At 38.8% G+C, this 19,845-nt stretch overlaps 1 protein-coding gene across 6 annotated transcripts in view; it reads right to left on the minus strand.

Moving 5' to 3' along the window:
• Positions 1-4,199: 4,199 nt before the first annotated feature.
• The window catches only part of nhs (NHS actin remodeling regulator), a 282,551-nt gene continuing 266,905 nt past the window's right edge, over positions 4,200-19,845 (minus strand). For all 6 annotated transcript variants that reach the window (XM_003218867.4, XM_062975219.1, XM_008107269.3 and 3 more), the window contains 3 exons: positions 15,857-18,835; positions 13,727-13,853; positions 4,200-12,449 (listed from right to left, as the gene is read on the minus strand). In XM_003218867.4, the coding sequence (XP_003218915.2) occupies positions 11,819-12,449; positions 13,727-13,853; positions 15,857-18,835 (3,737 nt within the window). In that variant the 3' untranslated portion in view covers positions 4,200-11,818. The remainder of the gene's footprint in view (positions 12,450-13,726; positions 13,854-15,856; positions 18,836-19,845) is intronic.

Here is a 19,845-nt window from a genome sequence, read left to right on the forward strand (position 1 = left end):
TTAAGGCATTTTTTGGCAAGTCCCCATTCAAGATTCCTTATTGTGCTTCAGCAGGTATCTACATTGTGTTCCGCATTGTGTGGAGCCAATTTTGCCCTGGAACTGGGATACATTGGAATATGCTGTAACACATTTTATGGCTGAATTCTTAAAAGATGTGTGCTGCAGTGCATACTGGCAGTGTGTGTTTTGTGGCCACTCTGTTAAAGCGCTGAGCTGCTGAACTTGCAAACCGAAAGGTCCAAGGTTCAAACCTGGGGAGCGGAGTGAGCGCCTGCTGTTAGCTCCAGCTTCTGCCAACCTAGCAGTTCGAAAACATGCAAATGTGAGTAGATCAATAGGTACCGCTCCAGCGGGAAGATAACAACATTCCATGCAGTCATTCCAGCCACATGACCTTGGAGGTGTCTACGGACAACGCCGGCTCTTTGGCTTAGAAATAGAGATGAGCACCAACCCCCAGAGTTGGACACGACTGGACTTAACATCAGGGGAAACCTTTACCTTTACCTTTTATGGCCCCAAGTTGGCTTTAAACTGCAATATACGGTTAGTGTAGAAGGGCCCTAAAACACAGTATTTAAGGATTATTTGACAAAGAATGGAAATTAAACTGTGTATCACAATGGCATCACATAACTTCATGATGCAGATGGGTCTGTTTTTTATCGGTAAAATAATACCATACAGTTGAGGAAAGTTCAGAAAAACATCAACAAAACAATGGAACATCTTGCCTTTGCTCTGACAAAAGGTTACATTGCCTGGAACTCAATGAGTCAGACTTAAGGGGAAAGTGACTTAATAGGAATTTTTAAGATATCACATGGGATGGAGAGAACTAATTTTTTATTGTCACTGTACATTTAGAGTCTTGTAGTAAAATCTATAGCAGTAAACTCAGAGCAGTTTGAAGTATTACTTCATTTCCATGTTATGTCCTAAATCCTGTTAATGAATTATGATGATGTAATCCAAATTTATACCATTTGCTACTCACTTTTTCTCATGGTCAGAGTGCTTTTGTTGTAGTAGAGCCTGTGAGTAATGTTACAAACAGTAGTATGAGTGCCAGAAGGGAAAAAGGGGTTACTCGGGAGCAGGAATCTGATAAAGAGCAGCAGAGAAAGAGGATCCGGGACATACTTACAGCACCTACAGATGAGTCATTTGAGGGATTGTCTGGGGATGATGGGTCAATGAGTGAAGGAGAAGAAGGAGACACCATGGATTGGACGAAGATAAGAGAAGTGCAAGCTATTTGTGAGGCATCAACAACTAGTGGTACCTTTATGGGGTTCTCTGGGAGTGAAGACTGGCAATCAGGGGATCCAACTGATTCTTGGGGGGAATCTAAGTCTTGACAGGAGGTGGAGGAATTGGAGGGAGAGTTGAAGGAATCCACGTGAACTGCTGGCCGTTATATGCCAGCAGGACAGTAAGGAGAGATACCAACTAGCATTTTTGGAGGGCAACTCCCTTGAAGCTGTCTACCATAGAATCAGAGTTGGAAGAGACTCCAAGAGCTATCTAATCCAACTCCCGCCATACAGGAATAACAGAATATAGTACCCCCGACAAATGGCCATCCAGCCTCTGCTTATAAACTGCAAAGAAGCAGTCTTCACCATGCTTCTAAGCAGCATATTCCACTGCCAAACAGCTCTTAATGTCAATAAGTTCTTTCTGATTTTTTGGTGGAATCTTTTCCTGCCATTTTAATCTATTGTTCTGTGTCCTAGAGTCCAGGGCTGCCCCTTCCTCAGTGTGACATCTTCTCAGATATTTAAAGGTGGCTATCATGTCCCTTCTCAGACTTCTTTTCTCCGAGCTAAACATCCCCAGCTCCCTAAATTTCTCCTCATAGGGCTTGGTATCCAAACCCTTGATCATTTTGGTCACCCTTCTTTGGACATGTTCCAAAGAGGGGACAGAGAGGGGGAGAGAGGAGGAAGCACCCCGGAAGAGCCCCGCGATCGCTGCTGCAGCAGGGTGCTTCCCAAGGGGCGAGGGCTCGGCAGGAGTGACCCAGGAATGCATAGGCTGGGCAGGAGCCATGGGAACCCTTTTTCTTGCCTTTCTTCCCTCTCCGGCCATGTTCCGTCCTCTCTCCTCCTCCGCCTTCTCCTCTTCGGTTGGGCGGCGAGGGCCAGGAGCCTTCTTGAGGCAACAAGGCTGCAGTTGAGGGAGGGCAAGCTCATGCCTCACCACTGGGCCTGCCCCATTATCTTGGATAACCGAGATTCTACTGTATTTGGAGAGGCTAGCAAGAAAGGAGTGGAGCTAGCTGAAAGGAAAAAGGAGGGAAGATTTTAAGTTATCTCAATTTCTAGCTAGGGAGCTAGAAAGAAGACGTCTGTATTCAAGTTATGGCTTCCAATGTTATACTGTAGTAATAAGAGGCTAATTTAAATCTGGTTCTCAGGTAGAACTGAGAGGAGTAAGGAGTCTGTTGAGACTAGGTTTCAGTTTGATTATAGTGAAGAGTAACTTTTGAATTTTCTGTTTCTAGTCAGAAAGGCTGTGGAGAAATATATGGTTTTTGAAAGGATAGTGCCTCCACAAGTTAAACTAAGTTTGAGTGTTCGGAAAGTTATATATATCAACAACTTTGTGTAACTAGTGAGTGTAAGATAACATATGTTATAACAACTAAGTGGAACTGAAGAAGAGAACCTTTGTAATAAGATATGCTTATGTGCCAAAGAATTCATAAATAAACATTTCTTTGTTTTTAATAAAGATATGTCTTTGAATTGTGAACGGCACTACACAGAGTCTGCGAGGATTTGTCCCTCACTTTCCCCTCAGTACCAACTTGCCTCACATGCATGCACACACGCATGTGTTTATTGCTGGCAGTGGTTGGGATCCTGAGATAAGGATCTCCCCCGCCTTTGTGGGATTTGATGTCCCATAGTTAATGTTGGCAAAGTGCCTGTTTGAGAAGCCTCTCTTTTGCTTCGTGTGTGTGTGCATGTGTGTGTGTGTGTGTGTGGTGGTGGGGGTTTACATTTATTCGTGGCAGCGGTGGGACATTAAGAAAAAGATCCCCCCTGCCTGAAAGAGGTTTGCTTTTACAACTGCTTTCAAGCCAGGTGTCGCCCATCCTATCTATGTGCATTTTATTTTTATTGCCAAAGTGTAGTACTGTTCATTTATCCCTGTTGACACTCATTTTGTTAGTTTTGGCCCAGTTCTCTAATCTGTTATCAAAAGAATCATAGAATCATAGAGTTGGAAGATGGCCATCCAGCTTCTTGGGGGTGCTTTGAATGCCATTTTCTTTCTTCTTGGGAGGGGGTTGGACTGGATGGCCCATGAGGTTTTTTCCAACTCAATGATTCTTTTGATAGTTCAAGAAGTTCTTCTCATTTACCACCTCTTCGTTGAAAACTCTCGAAAACAACTTTGTGAAGTAAAAACAGAGGGTTAGATATTTCTATTTTTTTTAATTAAGTGTTGATTTTCCCTTAACAAAATTGACTAAAGAAAGGAAAGGTAGATAAAGGAAGGACTGTGTCAGGAAAACAAACATACCTGTTGATATTGTAAACAAAACTATTAGCAGATAGCTGTCACTTTTGACAATGGATTAATGACAGTTCTGCAGACACAGAAAGTGACTGGCCAAATATCATTTAACTGTGTTTCACAACTCTGGAAGGGATGTGCAAGCAGGCTTTCTGATCCTAGTGTATCACTGAAATCACAGTGTTGTGCATACTGATAGTATAGTATGCTTACATGAAACTATTAAGGAGAGAATTTAAACAGTGCATTATTTGCGGAATTTACTGTTGTATGTTCCGATGGCCTCTAAAGGAATGCATGTAAAGGGCTGTGAGACACAGAAATTAGTGCTACTATTCATGATGGATGTAGGAAACTCCTGAAATTGCTGGGGAGCAACAAAAAGACCAGGCCTGGATCTACACTGCCATATTATGCAGTTTCAAAATGCAGATTAACTACACTGAACTGTGTTATATGGCAGTGTAAACTCATATAATCCAGTTCTATGCAGTTAATCTGCATTCCGAAACTCCATTATATGGCAGATCCAGCCAAGGAAATAGTCCTTATGTCCCACCTGTAGGCTTCTGATATGCATCTAGTTGGCCATTTGGAAGGGGGGTGGGCAGGGTACTGAGCCAAATGGGATAGGAGATTGCAGACAAATAAAGAGATTGGGGCCGTTTAATTGCAGTCACGTTTATTTGCAGTTTCTATACACACTTCCTAGATAATCAAACTTTTCTGAAACATTTTCGAAGGGGGTTCACAATGAAACTGTCACTGTTTTTACTAAAAAATAAATACAAGACTTAAAGTGTTGCACAGCTCTAAAATATACAAAGGCTTGGATTTGATGTAAACTTTGAAAACATTTTACAAAAGAAACCATCTTTGCAACGATTTAAAAATTGATATTTACAAATATTACAAAAATACAAAATGGATGCAAGTCCATAAACCATTGTCTCTTCTGCCAGCATGAACTGGGGCTAGTACCAAAATAGTTACACTGTAACCTTCTTAATTGGTTTTTAAACGTTTAAGTCATAACCTACAGTATTTCTCTAAATCTGCCACAATTGCAGCAAATGCACTCTTTGTCAGTGACCTTTGGCAAATGCAAACATATGCTTTATTTCTATAGCTAATCCGTATTTTCTATGCTGCCACAATATTCAAAAGAAAAAGAAAAATGTTATCCAAAGAAAAACAAACAGCTGCATAACTTCAAAACCCATTCTTGTAACATCAGTGCAAACAACAGAATTGTAAGTTGGAATGATGGTTCACAAGTTAGCTTTGTTTTTAATTTCTACCCTGTTTCAAGACGGGTTTTTGCTTAATTTTTATCCATTTTGAGGGCTTTGAAGGCATATACGACTTGTGTAGAACAATCCTATGCATGTTTACTTGTGAGTCCCACAGTATTCAATAAAGCTCTTCATTCATGTAGCTGTGCACCTTTTACATGTGCAAGGAGCTCCTAGGTATGAAGGGTGTTCACATTAAGTTCATTGAAGGGACAACGCTGAATGTGCAAAGTTGGCATCCCTTCCCCATTGTGAATGAGGACAATCTTTAAGGGTAATAATATTCCACATGCCTACAGCACATTGCTTTATCAGGGCTTATTTTCAATATAATTTTTAAAAAGTGGATTTATAATCCACCTTAACTGGGCTTTAATGTGATAAATAGAAAATAGAAACACTTTGTCATAGATTTTTTTTGAGTAAACAAAATAAGTATTTATATGATAAGTTTTGTGAGCATTACATAGACATTATATAGAAGGTGTTTCTCTGCCTTCTAATTCAAGTTGCATGTATTTTTAATATAGATTTATATATATTTATTTATATAGCTCTCTGTGGTCTCAATACGAAATTAGTAACTATGTTCTCCTCAGTGTTTCATTAACACTGGCAAAATTGGCTTAAACGGATTCTGGATGGCACATAGAAAATCTTAGTGAAACCAATTCAGCTGTTTTCTCTTACAGTTTTACTAGAAAGTATGTGTAGCACTTTTCGGAAATCATTTTGGCACGCTGATTTGACATGAAGGTGGTACTGACGATGTCTGTTTGTAACGCCAAACTTCCAGTACCCCTTCAGTCTTAGCACCAAGAGATGTGCTCAGTCATAGTCAGGTTACTATAGTAGTGCTACTGGTGGACATTTTGATCAAAATATTCTGAAACATCACTTGTGCCTCCGATATCAAGTTAATATTCTTTCTTTGCTGTCCTAATGTAAAGCAATGCAGATTTTATTAACTCACAAATGCATTCCATTTCACTTGCTTCATAATCACTCTTCAGAGCTTGCCCATTTAGCTGCAATTGAAAAGGCTTGCTTCTAATGCACTAACTCTTTTCCTTTACACACCTCTGCAAAGTATGTAGGTTTGAAACCCTTTTTGCTTTCTGGCAACCAACTCTTAAACATTTGTCTCAACATATCTGCCTATTCTACCTGCATAAAATATCTGCCTGGTGCCAGGATGTCTTCAAAATTCGTGATGGCATCCTGGCTCAGCAGTTCAGTTTGCCCATCTTAAACACTTCTTGCCAGCAGGGCAAAATCTAGTATTGGGCAAATAATCTCCTAATCTCACTAGTCTTTCTGTACACATGCTGACCAACCATCTCTTCCCACATTGGAAGGCTGTAAGAAACTCTTAAAAAACTTAGTATATTTCCATGAATCTCCGACGAAGGAAAATCCAATGCCTGATTTTGAATGGATCTCATTATTTATTTGATCACTTCAACTTCAGGTGCAATATACCTTTAAATCTATCACAATGAGCAAATAAACAGCAATCCTTCCCCTGGTTTACACTTCCACAGATACATGTTAAAAATAACTTTTTTCTTAAAGCCAACTTACTCATCGACCTACTAGTGACTACCGACTTCATCCAGCCACCCTGTTCAATCAGTACTGCACACCACACATTCCTTTTCTAAATGGCTCTTTATTTATATTCTGACATTAATTATTTCTGCAATTAATAGCAGCAGGCTGCATTTGGGAAAACTTGGCCTGAATATCTATCTGATTTTGGATTGTACTGTAATTGGAAAACTGATGTATCAATGAAGAAAAGCAATATTCTTTTGTATATAACAGTGTTTTGTTTTTAAAAACCCAATTTAATCTCACATCAATTTTTTTGTTTTATTACAAGAAAATTCAAGTAACTTCAAGTAATCCAGTCTTTTGTTTCCCTGCCTTCTTTTTATTAAAAGTATTTCTTCTGATTCCTTTTTCAACCCACTTGCGATCAATTCTCACCCAAGTAAAGCATTTCTGGTAAAATTAGTATAGATGGAAACTGATCTGTATTGGATCAAAGAGCTTCCTCATTCCTATTTTAGTAAGCTATATAAAGAGTGTATAAAGAGTGTACGCCTATTTCTCACCTATTTTTTTCACAGTGTCATTTCTCTAAACATTTAGGTAGCATTAATGTTATGCACAAAGTTTCACTGAAAGGTTGTTGTACGATTTTATTGATGAATCAACAGCATTTGTTGCATGCTTAATAATTAGTTTATGAATATAAAACTAATCCTGTTTGAAAATTTTAGTTATTAGGTTATGACTAGGTCTTTTATTGGCCTAGCAGTGGTAATAATAATATGAAACAACTACTGTTTCCTTAAACCCTCCCCTTCTTTCACAGTCATTGCCCAAATTAACTGCTTAACATCATAGAAAAGCTTGTTACTTTAGAAGGAGAGTTTTTTTCCCTATTAAAAGTGTGCTTTTCATCCCAGATAACAATATTATATTTTTGGCACACTACATATTTAAATCTGTTTGAAGTCTGTTTAATGGATGTGGCTTCCCCTGTAAAATCCTGAGAATTATAGTTATGTGTTGCAGCAGTAAAGCTGTTGGTTACATTTGAGTGCCCTTTAACTATGATATTATTATCCCAAGGCTTAAATTCTTTCCTTGGTGATAAAGGGTGAAGTAGTTGGATTAATCATAAACTCTGGGTTTCCAGGATATGTCTCTAGCTTGGGGGATAAAATGCAAACTCCACAGGTATGATTCTTAGAGGTGATTTCCAAGGAATGACCCTACTTCCTAGCTTTGGAGTTTTGTCTTCTATTTTTGTGCCAATAAATGAAACAGTATCAATTACTATTGTTTGGAGAACAAACTTCCAGCCGTGAATGTGGGTTTCTTCCTTAGTGCAGAGTTGGTTGCAAGCCAGCAATCTAATACTTCATGTTATTAGGTATTAATGTGTACATCTGCCAATGCAAATTGACTATATTTGTAGGGCCATCACTAGGAAACTGGTATAGGAGTCAATTGGCCCTGGCACCAACTCTGGGGCTTACTGGAGTTAGCAGGATTGCCAGCAGACTGTCCTCTCTCCATGATGCCAGTGATATATGCAATGGCATGGGGGCATTTGGGCCCATCCTTCACCATATATTTAACAAGATGATTGTTTTGTTCTGCTCACTGCCATTCCTCAAAACAAGGAGAAATGTTTCAGATTATTACACTGGTGTGCGACTTCATTCCTGCACCATAATTGTTTCCTGCTTAGATGGATGAATGGATGGGTCTGGCCCATCTCACCCTCTTCTTTATCATTCTGAAGGTTCATTGTTGCCACTTTCTCTCCCTCCCCCCCCCAAAAAAAAATTGCCACCTTGAGCATTTTATTTGCAGTTGCAGTCTAGGTAATTGTTCCTAACCCGTTTCTTCCCAGTAGATTATCCTTCATGTCCATGCTGTTCAGAACAAGAGGGATCCCTCATTAAATAGAGATCGCAATCCCCTTTCTTTCCAGTAAATTTGAAGAAGCTTCTGATTCACTTTCCCCAACATAATAAATGGTAAAGTAGAACTCCATGGTCCCTCTCAATACCAAAACATCTGGAATCTAGTTCCCTGTAAAGGTGGGGCATATTTCTTTCTGCTTGAAAGAGTTCATTGTCTAATATGAGAAACAAAACCTCTTAAAGGTAGAGAGGAGAACCTGTTTTCTGCAGATTTAGCGGGGAAGGAAATGTCCTGCAGGGCTTCCCTGATTGCCCAATTAAAAAAGAAATGATTGTTTTCATCTCCATGAATATCTCTGTATAAATGAGACGAAAGTGCTACTTTCAGTTCATGGAACGGAGTATAACACTGGAAACCTCTTCCTTACATTGAAACCCAACATTAAGCTGGCTATAGGCAAGTTTAAAATTTGTATTCTCCCATGGAAATATTTATCGCAGCCCTATCCCTTTAGTTCCTAAATGGGAAATTGCTTCACACTTCTGCCCTTATTTATTTTTCTGCCTTGCAGTGTGGTAGAGTCTTTTCCTTTAAAGGTTTTTAAAAAACGAGGCTGAATAGATATATGTTGGGAGTGCTTTGATTGTGTATTACTATATGGCAAGGAACTGGACTGAATGAACCTTGTGGTATCTTCCAATTGTTCTGGACAAAATGTAAGTCCCACCTATAGATATAAATGTACCAACTAGTAAGAATTATTTGGGCTGGATCTACATTGCCAAATAACAGTTTTAATTTCATTATATGGTGAGTGTAGACCTTCGAACTGTATTATTTGGCAGTGTAGATCCACTCTTAGTCTGGATGCAACCCATGGTTCTATCAACATGCCTTCTCCTATCCTGCCCGACTCCTTGAGGTGTGAACAATATGTGTTGGGTTAAAGCTTCAGATGTTTCTGCAGTGCTCAAAGAACTGAATAGTTGACCCCAATCTTCATTAAAGGGGGGTAACATCTTTTGAAAATTTGATTCAAATCCCAGGTTTAGAATTCAGTTTAGGTTTGTAGCTTATCTTAGGCATGCCATACTCTCTCAGCCTGACCTACCACCTCTTTGCATTGTTGAAATGGTAATTAGGTACGGAAGGGTGGCTAAGAACTGTATCTGGAGATCCCAGGACAGGATATAAATGGGGCATGCTATCCAAGACAAACTTCTCCAGCTGTCTTCTTACCAGTTCTCCTGTCTGCCATTATTTTTCTTAGTGCTATTTTGGACTGTTTCTTGGTGGAAAGAGTCAGGTAAGCTGCACAGGAAAATGTGAGCTTTTCCCCCTGATGCTTCCAAATTGGATTCTACTGGGCAATGCTAAAACAATATGTTCTGCAGCCTCTTAGACTTCCCACTTGTCCTTTTGATCCCTTCAAAATAAACATTCAAGCATAAGTGGGGATATTCTAGACCAATATTTCTCAGGCTAGCTGATGCCAGTGATCAGCAGGTTATTTTCCTAATATTATGGGTACTGGCACCATATTTAGACCCATTGGCCATAATTCTTTTTGCTTTTCTGTCCTGGAATTTCACTGTGGACTTGTGACAAATGGCTCTCACATAGGTCTGGGGACCATCACTTCAAGTGGCATTGTTCTACAATTTCCACAAATTCCTTATTATTAGCTGTGCAGACCCACAAGTCTCTATTTCTGCCTTAAAGTAAACTATAGGGCCTGTCTTCTACAAAACCACTCAGATGTAGGCTCTTTAATTTAATTAGGTATTAGCTCCTTGGGCGTATGTATAGAATTAGTGCAATCAGCTACAGATAAATGTGGTGGGAATATCTCTTCTCACAGAGAATAAAAGGTATTTGTGGACTATGTTCTAAATATGTTTAATGTAAGTGTACTTAAATCTCTTTCATTTCAGAATCTAACATGTCCCGTTTTGTTGTTTTTTTCTATTAAAAGGCAATTTACAGCAGCAATTCCCTGTGCTTTGTGTTGTTGTTTTCTTTCTCTTATTGCTCCATATTTGTGTTGCCAGTTAAAACCAGTATTTGGAAAAGTTACTTATTTATCTAGTACTCCTAAATGCGTCCCCCAGGCAGTGACTTTGACAAGTGACTTTGTTGCCTGGATGATTCTGGGAGCTGTATGCCAGTATTTTTACAATTTCTGGCTAAAACTTGGTCAATTTGATTCTCCTTTGTTTGAAAACCACTTTAGACTAATCTATTCAAGTTGATCTGTAAGAGTTGCTAGGGTATTAATTGCAGGGACATGTTTCTTTTCTCTTCACTGACATTTTTTTGTTTGTTTGTTTCTGTTTATATGGACCCTACATAAACTTGAAATGTTATCTGCTCAATACAATGTCTTGCCTATCATGTCGGTCTGGGTCTGCTAAAGAAAAATTACACTACCAACATGTTCTGCATGTCTGTTTGATATTATTTTGGAAGGTAAATCTATGATTAATCTTTCACATTTGTTTGGGGAAGAAAAATGTTTGGACCTCAGCCAGTTACCATAAAAACAAAGAAATTTATGATGGTTCAAAATATGGTAGATTGTTTAAGAGACAAAAGAAATTAACTTGTTTAATAAAATGGCTGGCCTTATTGTCAGCATACCACGCAGAGTTTCTTGTGACTATATTTCTCAGGATTCTTGGCCACAGTTTGGGACGTGGGGCATGAGGAAGAAGCCACAATGGAAATCAGGTTTCTAAACAGTTTGGATATGTAGTTCCTGCCAAATAAGCCTCTGCCAAAAGTTGCACTTTGGGAAGAGAATTAATCAGATACTATTTAATATGATAGCTTTTTATTTAAATTGAGGATTTCCTCTAATTCAAGTGTTAAAATTCATGTTAGAGGCTTAATGATTTAACTGCAAGTGGTTGTGGTAGATACGTAAATTAGGTTTGATATGAAAATTGTATTCACAGAATACAGTCAATAACTTTATCCATTTTTTGTCTTTCAACAAGGTTATCATTTGCCACCAACCACTTTTTTCTGTCTCTCCAACAACTCTATTTACAAATATTTATCAAAAATATGGATATGTACATCTGTTTTGTTCGTATCTTTTAAATTTCATTTCACTTCATTTTAGTGTAAAAAAATACCAATTCCTCAAGCAATTTTATGTTTTCCCACCTAGGGAAGCACAACAGTGAGGATCATTTTTTATGTTTTGATGGCATCTTTGGAGTGGAAGAGGGAGTTCTGAAAACCGGATAATGGAAATCTACATCAATGGCAGGAAACATGAGAGTAATGAATGACAGTTAACCAAAGTCGACTTTTTCGGCATATGCTTCTACTTATAGAAAATGTGAAGTAATAAATAGCTACAGATCATCTTCTCTTTCTTCCAGTCTCTCAGCCTTTCTTCGCGTTTTCAAGCATCAGTATTGCCCTGCATGGTTTTTGGCTGCTACAGAATTGGCTTTTTATATTCACACAAGCCAAGCGAATGTGAAGTTCCCCACTTAACAGTCAGAAGTGTGCTCCAGCCTCTACATAGCCTATGTAGAGCTCTGAGAGGATCGATCGTCGTGAGGGCTCCCATCAGAATTCTCCGTCTCTCCTTCCGAAATGGCTTGCATCGGGGTGTTGTACAATCTGCAGCGAACGCTGTATCGGCTACTGCTGGCTGCAGGAGGTGCCCTTGACCGTCCTACCCGTGATGATGCTGATGTAGGAAAGTTTTTGGAGGAACCCCCTTCTGGATTTATTCTTGGGGGGCAAGGAGAGAGAGGAGTGAATGCCTCGACACCTGACGAGGCTTGGGAAAACTCATCAGTGTTTTGTAAAGTATCTCCAAGTAATTCTCCAGGCGATTTGGGTGAAACTGGACTCTTCAGTATTTCGGTCGCTGACATCCGATAGCTAGAATCAGACCGGCTGCCCTTTTTCAGGAGCAGCAGTTTGAATTCTTCATTTGATGTATTGGACTTTTTGGCATTCCTGTAAATAAGTCCAGGTGATCTCTGGCTGCACACTGGGCTTGCAACACTCGGAGGAGGAGGAGGAACACTAGCTGCAGGGGGTGTGCTGCTGGCAGGAGACACACTGCTAGTACTAGATGAAGCTCTCGATTTGTTCCTGGAAGAAGTCTCTCCAGAATCCTTTCTTCCAAGTACTTTCCTTTTTGACCTGTTATGAAAAGATTAAACAATATTCAGTGTTAGCTTCAATTCATTGCTGAGCAAAATCACAAGATGTTAGCCATGATCATATATGGGGCATTAAACGTTTGGTGCAGAGTACTACTACACATTGGGATATGTACACACACATGTACATATATAAAATCTATGTTATATTACCTTGCACAAAGTCTTAAAAAAATAATTCCATCTTTCATTCTTGGAAAGCACATTAGCTCAGATAACTGTACAGAGACTTAAGGGGAAAATAAGCAATACCTATAACGGATTCAGAAATCTTAGAGGGATTGAAGCTGAACAACTCCCTGATCATCTTTCCATGTTCCCTTCTTCCCAGTGCAACATACTAAAAATTACAGCTGTTCTGAATCAGGATTAAGAAAGATATGAAATGGGACAACTCCTCAACATTGGCAGACTCAGTGTCATATTGGCCTTGTTGCAGTTTTGCCCGTTTTGTTTATCCAAATCTGACATAGGAAAATCATAAAAGAGATCTGACATAATGATTGAGGAGTAAGATACCAAATTAATGCTTCTATAAAGAATGTTAACAAGCAAATTTTTAGGGTGAAGGAGAAACCTTCCCAGTTTTGAGTTCAATAATGTAGACATAGTGAATTGAAGACAGCAGTTTATTTAATGACACAGGGCCAGTCCAGGTGTTCGGCACCCAACTCGGCAGTCTTATACTGAAGCAAACATATATACCTTTTTCATTTCTAGCAGTTTTTGAAAATCTGCCTAGTAGCATATAACAACATACAGCAAATCATAGGAGGATACTGGAGATATATTAGCCAACCATGAAACAGCACTCGGGCTGCATTGTCCTAAATTTGTGCTAAATGACATTTTTGCTTACTGGCTGACACAACAGAGAATTAATTGTGCATTGGAGGTTAAACTTTTTAAAGCTTCCCTTACAAAATCTGTATTTAAGTTTTGGAGTGGGTGGAAGATGTATTGTGTTGTAAAAGCCAATCTGCTAATCTAAAACTAATTTTTCATTCATGCACACAATTTTGTAGTGCAACTGACTGTGATTGAAAACTAGAACCATGTACATGAAGCACACTTGCATTTTCTCAGATGTATTGTCTACCTAACCTCTGTATTAAAGAAATTCATGTGTTCCCTACTGAAAAGTGAGTTTCTGAAGCCCATCACCACCAAATTAATTTTCTATTGAATTGCTTTAGGGCTGCCCCAATGCCTGTGAAAAACGAGCTACTGTTTCCAGTAACCACACCATTAGCTTACCGGTGAATGACTGCAAATAGGTCCTCTGTTGTTCGGGGTTTATTTGGAGACACAAAAGCATCTTCTGATTCAGCTTGGGAATCTTCACTTAAGGGTGAGATTATGGAATCATCGCTTGGAGAAAATTCTTTTGAACAAAAGAGAAAAGCAGCTGAGATATCATCTAACACTTTGATATAAAACAGCTAGTTAATATAATCTCACTCAGTCAATAACATTGTGGGCCCACCAGTTTTCATTCCATTTTTCTAATTGAATCCAATGAATCCAAGAAATATTTATTCCTCTCAATTCTTCTCTCATTTTTACATTTTCCATTTTTTGTTCTATCCAATTTCCTACCCTTTTTAGTTCCCTTTTTTCTAATTCTTTATCTAGTGTTCCTTTTAGTTCCTTTGGGAAATCTTTTTCCATTATTATTGGCGTTAAAACTGAATTCTTATTAATTAATTGTCCTTTATATTTACTCCATATTTCCATTATATTTTTTAATGATATATTTCCAATTTGTTTTATCTCTTTCTTTGAGATTTCCTTAAAGAATATGTTGTCCTTCCTCCACTCAACTGCCTTATTCCCTGATTCCATCCATTCCAAACCTTCTCCATCCATCATCTTCTCTACTACATATCTTAATTGGTTTGCCTCATAATATTTTTTTATATTTGGAAGGCCCAATCCTCCTCCTTTTTGGGGGTTGTACCAAATTTGTTTGTTTAATCTGTTCTTTTTACCATTATTGCAATATTTATTTATCATTTGTTGCCAATTATTTATTTCCTTTTCTGAAATCATTAATGGTATCATTCTGAACAAGAAATTTATTTTGGGTAAGACTTTCATTTTTACTAGTGCTATTCTGCCGAACCATGATAATCGCAGATTATTATAATCCTTTAACTTCCCCTCCATTTGTTTTCTTAATTCTTCTAGATTTTTCCTTTCTATGGATTTTAGATCTTTGGTTATGATTATTCCAAGGTATTTTATATTTTCTTTTACGCATATTCTCATGTCTTTTATATCCATCTGCTTTTTAAACTCCTCTTCCTCCTGCTTGGTATAATTAAATAACATTGCTTCTGATTTATTCCAATTTATTTTCAATCCAGTTGCCCATTCAAATTCTGTTAAATATTTCTTAATTATTTCCATTTTCTTCATTATCTCCTTAATTATTATCAATGTGTCGTCCGCAAATAAGCTAATTTTTCCTAACTTTGTTCCTATGCCTTCTAATTCCTTGTCTTTTCTTATTACATTGGCCAGTAATTCCATTACCATTGCAAATAGTATAGGCGACATAGGACATCCTTGCCTTGTACCTCGTGTTACTTTTATCTCTCCTGTGATTCCATCATTTAGTATTATCTTTGTATAATTATCTGAATACAATTGACTCATTATATTTTTGAACCTTTTTCCTAATCCAAATTTGTTCATTATTGTTTGAATAGTTGGCCATTCCACACTATCAAAGGCTTTAAACATATCCAGTGCTAGAATTCCCGCTTTATTTTTTTCTCCTTCTATTATTTGTATTTTATTTATTACTCTTCCTATCAGGTTGGTCATTTGTCTCCCTTTAACAAACCCACATTGATCTTGTTTTATATATTTATACATAAAGTTGCTCATTCTGTTAGTAATAATTGCTGTTAAAATTTTGGCATCTTGATTAATTAATGATATTGGTCTGTAAGAACCAGGGTCTGTCAAGTCTTTTTTTGGTTTGGGTAATAGTATTGTTAATGATTGTTTCCATGATCCTGGTATTCGTTCTCCATCCATTATTGCATTGAATAATTCTAATAATTTTGGAGTTATCATTGCTTCAAATGTCAGTCAATAACGTGTAATGACAATCTAATCTAAATACTGGATGATCTGTCAAAATGATGTTTACATATAGTGGCCTTTTTGCAATTGAAATGGAATCAAAAGAAATGCAAATGAATGCCTACATAAACATATTTTGCCAAAGGTTGGTAGAGATGTAACTGAAATAAATGGTGTAGCTGCATTGAAATAAATGCAGCTCTGTCCAATTAAGTTATCTTGTGACTCAATTTAAGGAACGATCACAGCTTCAGGTGCTGAGAGGCATCTTGGAAATAGTACAGAACTAACCTTTGAAGATGTCTTCTTCTGGAGTCCCTTGTAGCTCAGCTGCTCTCCTGTCTTTGTCATCTGAGGCACTTTTGGTTGGAATACCTGACATAGTATAGTTTTCTTGTTCAGTATATCTGTCACTGAGTGAATCTACAGTTGAGATCTCCGGTTCATAGCTGATATTCCCAGGCACTTTGTCATCACATTGGCTTAGGCTGAGCTGATGCTTTAGCTGATAACTGATGTCTGCTCCCCGAGATGAGGAGTTAGACGGGAACGTACCTTCATTGAGGGGTTCAAACTTTTTTTCACAGTGTGCAGGTAGTGCTTGCTGAAGCTTCTGCACAGGGTCAAGTCTCTTATCTTTTTCTGATCCAAAAGTAGTTCTCTTCCTGTCAGAATTGCTGGATAGTCCTCCCATGCCCTGTGGAAACCGTTCAGCACAACTGCTGGAGGTTTTATTTAAAGTACTCCCTACTAAAAAGTCATGAACCGAATGTGTTTGGTCTGTTATATATTTAGTTGCTGGAGCACCCATATCTACTGAGGTTAGAGTCTTTTGGTAGGTATTCTTTTCACTTAAAGTCAAATCATCTTCTGCCTGCAGTTGTTCTGCGGTTATCTGCACTGGAGAAGGATTAATATAGGACACTATGGCCTCTTCCATGGAATACTGGCGTGATATTTGTTTCTTACTTCCATGTGGTTTTATTCTACCTGAAGAAATTGAAGTCACCATTGAAGATTTTGCTTGAATGTGGAGGAAGTCCGTGTTATCTTTGTGTTTTGTGTCTTCAGGCTTATTGATTGCTCGAAGATGTACAGACTTCAGGACTGAAGGCGTAATAGCAAGGGCCGGTGAAGAATTAGAGTTCAGTGCTTCTTCTACCACGTTCGGTTTGTTGTTATTAAAAGCATGTAGTTGATGTCTGTGAGCATAGGGTTTAATCAGGACGTTGTGAAGAGCACTTAGGTCAAGATGGGTTGGAGGTATAACTGGAAGTTCAAGATCTTTATTTAGAGAGAAGCTGCCATCTTTAGAAGTCTGTTGTAAGGAGGATTTCCTTTCTGGAACTTTTGGCTTCCTTTTACTTCCCCCTGGGGATAGGGGTCCAGAAAAGAAAGCTGTAGGAAAGGATGATGTTGGTGTTTCAGACTGACTGGAATAACCACTTGAAGGAGAAGCTAAACCAGCCAGCTTTTCTGGGGAAGCCAACTTAAACTCATTCTCAACAGAAGGGAGGGAAGGAGTGGTGGCTCGCGATCCAGACTGCGATGTTTGCGATTCTGAACTTTCAGGCGACTTTATGCATTCTATGACCGTAGTACCTGTAGCAGTGCTAGAATTGGATAAAGACCTATAAGGATCATTAGATTTCAAGTCATTTAGAAGCCAGAGATCTGCATAGTGAGATTGTTCAGCACCTTCATCTTTAAAGGATGGGATGTCCATGGTGTCATATGAAAGTTCTTTTAATCCACTCTCATCCTGATTATCCCAAGGGAGCTCCTGTTTGCTTGGTAAATTAGCATTTTCTGTTCTTGAAGGTGTATTTGCAAACTCAAGGGGCAGCTTCATTTCCCTGGAAGTATGAGGCATGTGCTGCTGCCCACTGCTTATCTTTGGTTCTTTCTTCTCAGGAAGATCTGTGCTGCTGTCAGGTTTCCTTAAAGATGAACTGCGTTTTGGTGGGGCTGGCTTTGCCTTTGGTTTCTTAAGAGAGATGCTCTGTTTTCCGTGCCTCCTGTGATTGACATAATCCTGCCAGGTGCAGTTAGTAAAACTAGAGGCAACACTTGCATTCTGGCCACTCTCGGAGCCCACAGCTGCATAGTTACAAATATAACTTTTAGTTCCCTTGAGACCACAGTCAAAGTGCATGGAGGTATAGTAGCCTTCAGTGTCAACAGAAAAGTGTGAGCTAGTGTCTGCTTTTTCAGACGGGGTCTTCTCTATAAAACTATCATAAGTGGCCATGCTTGTAAAGCTTGGACATCCCAGGCTGTCTGTCTTGGGACGTTCAGGACTGAAATCTTGACGACAGGATGTATCATGATGATGATGCAAGTAATTCCATTCGCTGTCACTTGTGTTGCTATTATTAGGGTCATCCAGTAGATCTGCTACAGTGGAAGTGAAAGAACTTGCCCTGTGACCTCTAATCTTATCTATCTGATCAGTATAGTGTTCTGTTATGAAGATATTTGAGTCCTCATTGGCACTGGGAACAATGTTAAGCGATAATTCTGAATCACAGTGTGAAGAACCAGTCAGTGGGGGAGAAGCAGCAGGAGGAATAGTTTCTGATGTCTGGGAAGGACATGTTGAACTGCTCCCACTCCAATTCCCACTAGATGATTGATGGTCATCTTTCTGGTCCATGTGACTGCTGAGAAGAACCCCGGCAGTAGAGATGGAGTGAATGGGACTTCCAAAGGTGTCAGAGTTTGATGAGATATCACAGCTTCCGGAATCGACCATCCTTGATAACCTTGATCTCCCCCTCTCATTGGAGTTGTGATCTGGACTGTGAAGATGCTGAGAACACTTTAAACCTATGGGATGGTGTTCTTGCAAACACGGATTATTTATGGCATCTTTACTCTTTGCAGATATTCTTTCTTGGCTTGTTAAAAAGTGTTCTGCTTCATATGCTGACACTTTGGCACCAGTGTTGTGGTGGTCCACTTCATTGGCTCTAGCACCTTCACGAGGGAGACTCCTTGATCGTACGCGGTTGCTTACTGATGTTGTAAACATGGCATCACCATTGTCTGTGAGCACCAATATGTTGCCAGCAGAATGAGAGAGGGAGGCTACAACACTTTGACCCCTCTGAGCTCGGATTCTTCTCCGGGATGGGGCAGCAATGAGGATTTCTTCTGTTTGGCACTCAGAATCCCTGGTACCTGATCTCCTGTTGACGTTATTAGAGAAGTCTGGATTTGCATGCACAATCACATTCCGTTCTCTTGCTACTGGTGATTCGTCAGAATCTAGGACACATACAAAATGCTGTGAGGTACCATTCTCTCTGCCTCAAAAATTATGACCCTTATACTGGCCTGATATGTCTCAAAAATATTTTTCCTTGCTGCATGTCTATTTTAGTAACTAACATTCAGAGAAAGTAATCACTAGGATCATTCTCTTATGCCCCATCCCATTACAAATCCCCTTCAAGCAGCAGCTCAATGGCATTTTCTCTGCAAAATTCAAAATCTGTGCTTTCAAGAGAGTAGTCAAACTACTTTTTATCTAAATTCTGGGTAACTAGATATTTTCTTCATTGGCTTTCCCTCAGTAATATTGATTTTTCCTCAGTACAGTGTTCCCTCACTTATCGCAGGGGTTAGGTTCCAGGACCACCCGCAATATGTGAAAATCCACGAAGTAGGGACACTATATTTATTTTAATATTTAAACAGTATTTTAGTAGTTATACACTATTTTAAGTCTTTATCAACTAATCGTGTGTTGATAAATCGCCTCCTTCTCCTCCCATTGCCACTTGGGCTCCTTTTCTTTCCCTTTGGCTTCTCCTTCCTCCCTTCCTTGGGCTGTAAATTGTATTTTTTATTATTTATAATAGCCTTTTAGGGTTTATTGAAAAACCACAAAACAGCAAAACCGCGAAGTAGTGAGGGAACACTGTCGTTCATTGGTTCTTCCTACAGTAGCGGCACTGTAGATAACTGAGTGATTTTCTCTGAGACAATTTTAGTGAATATTTTAGACTAGTCATTTTTGACTTACATAAGGAAAGGAAAAGAGCTAAGCCAATTTACTATGCACTGTTCCATCAATTATAAGGAAGAGGAAGCATGCTTAAAAGTGCATGTGCGTGGGGAGGGGGTTGACAAAGATTTCAATTTAAATGTTGAGTCCTGTATGGAATAAAATGTTCAATTGGTCTGCATAAATTAAGCAGTGAAAATTAACCATTTCTTTGCAGGGTAACAACCTTTGCTTCTTTACCGTATGGGTCCCTTAACTACAAGAAAAA

The sequence above is a fragment of the Anolis carolinensis genome, chromosome 3 (assembly GCF_035594765.1).
Source record: "Anolis carolinensis isolate JA03-04 chromosome 3, rAnoCar3.1.pri, whole genome shotgun sequence".
Lineage (NCBI taxonomy): Eukaryota > Metazoa > Chordata > Lepidosauria > Squamata > Dactyloidae > Anolis > Anolis carolinensis.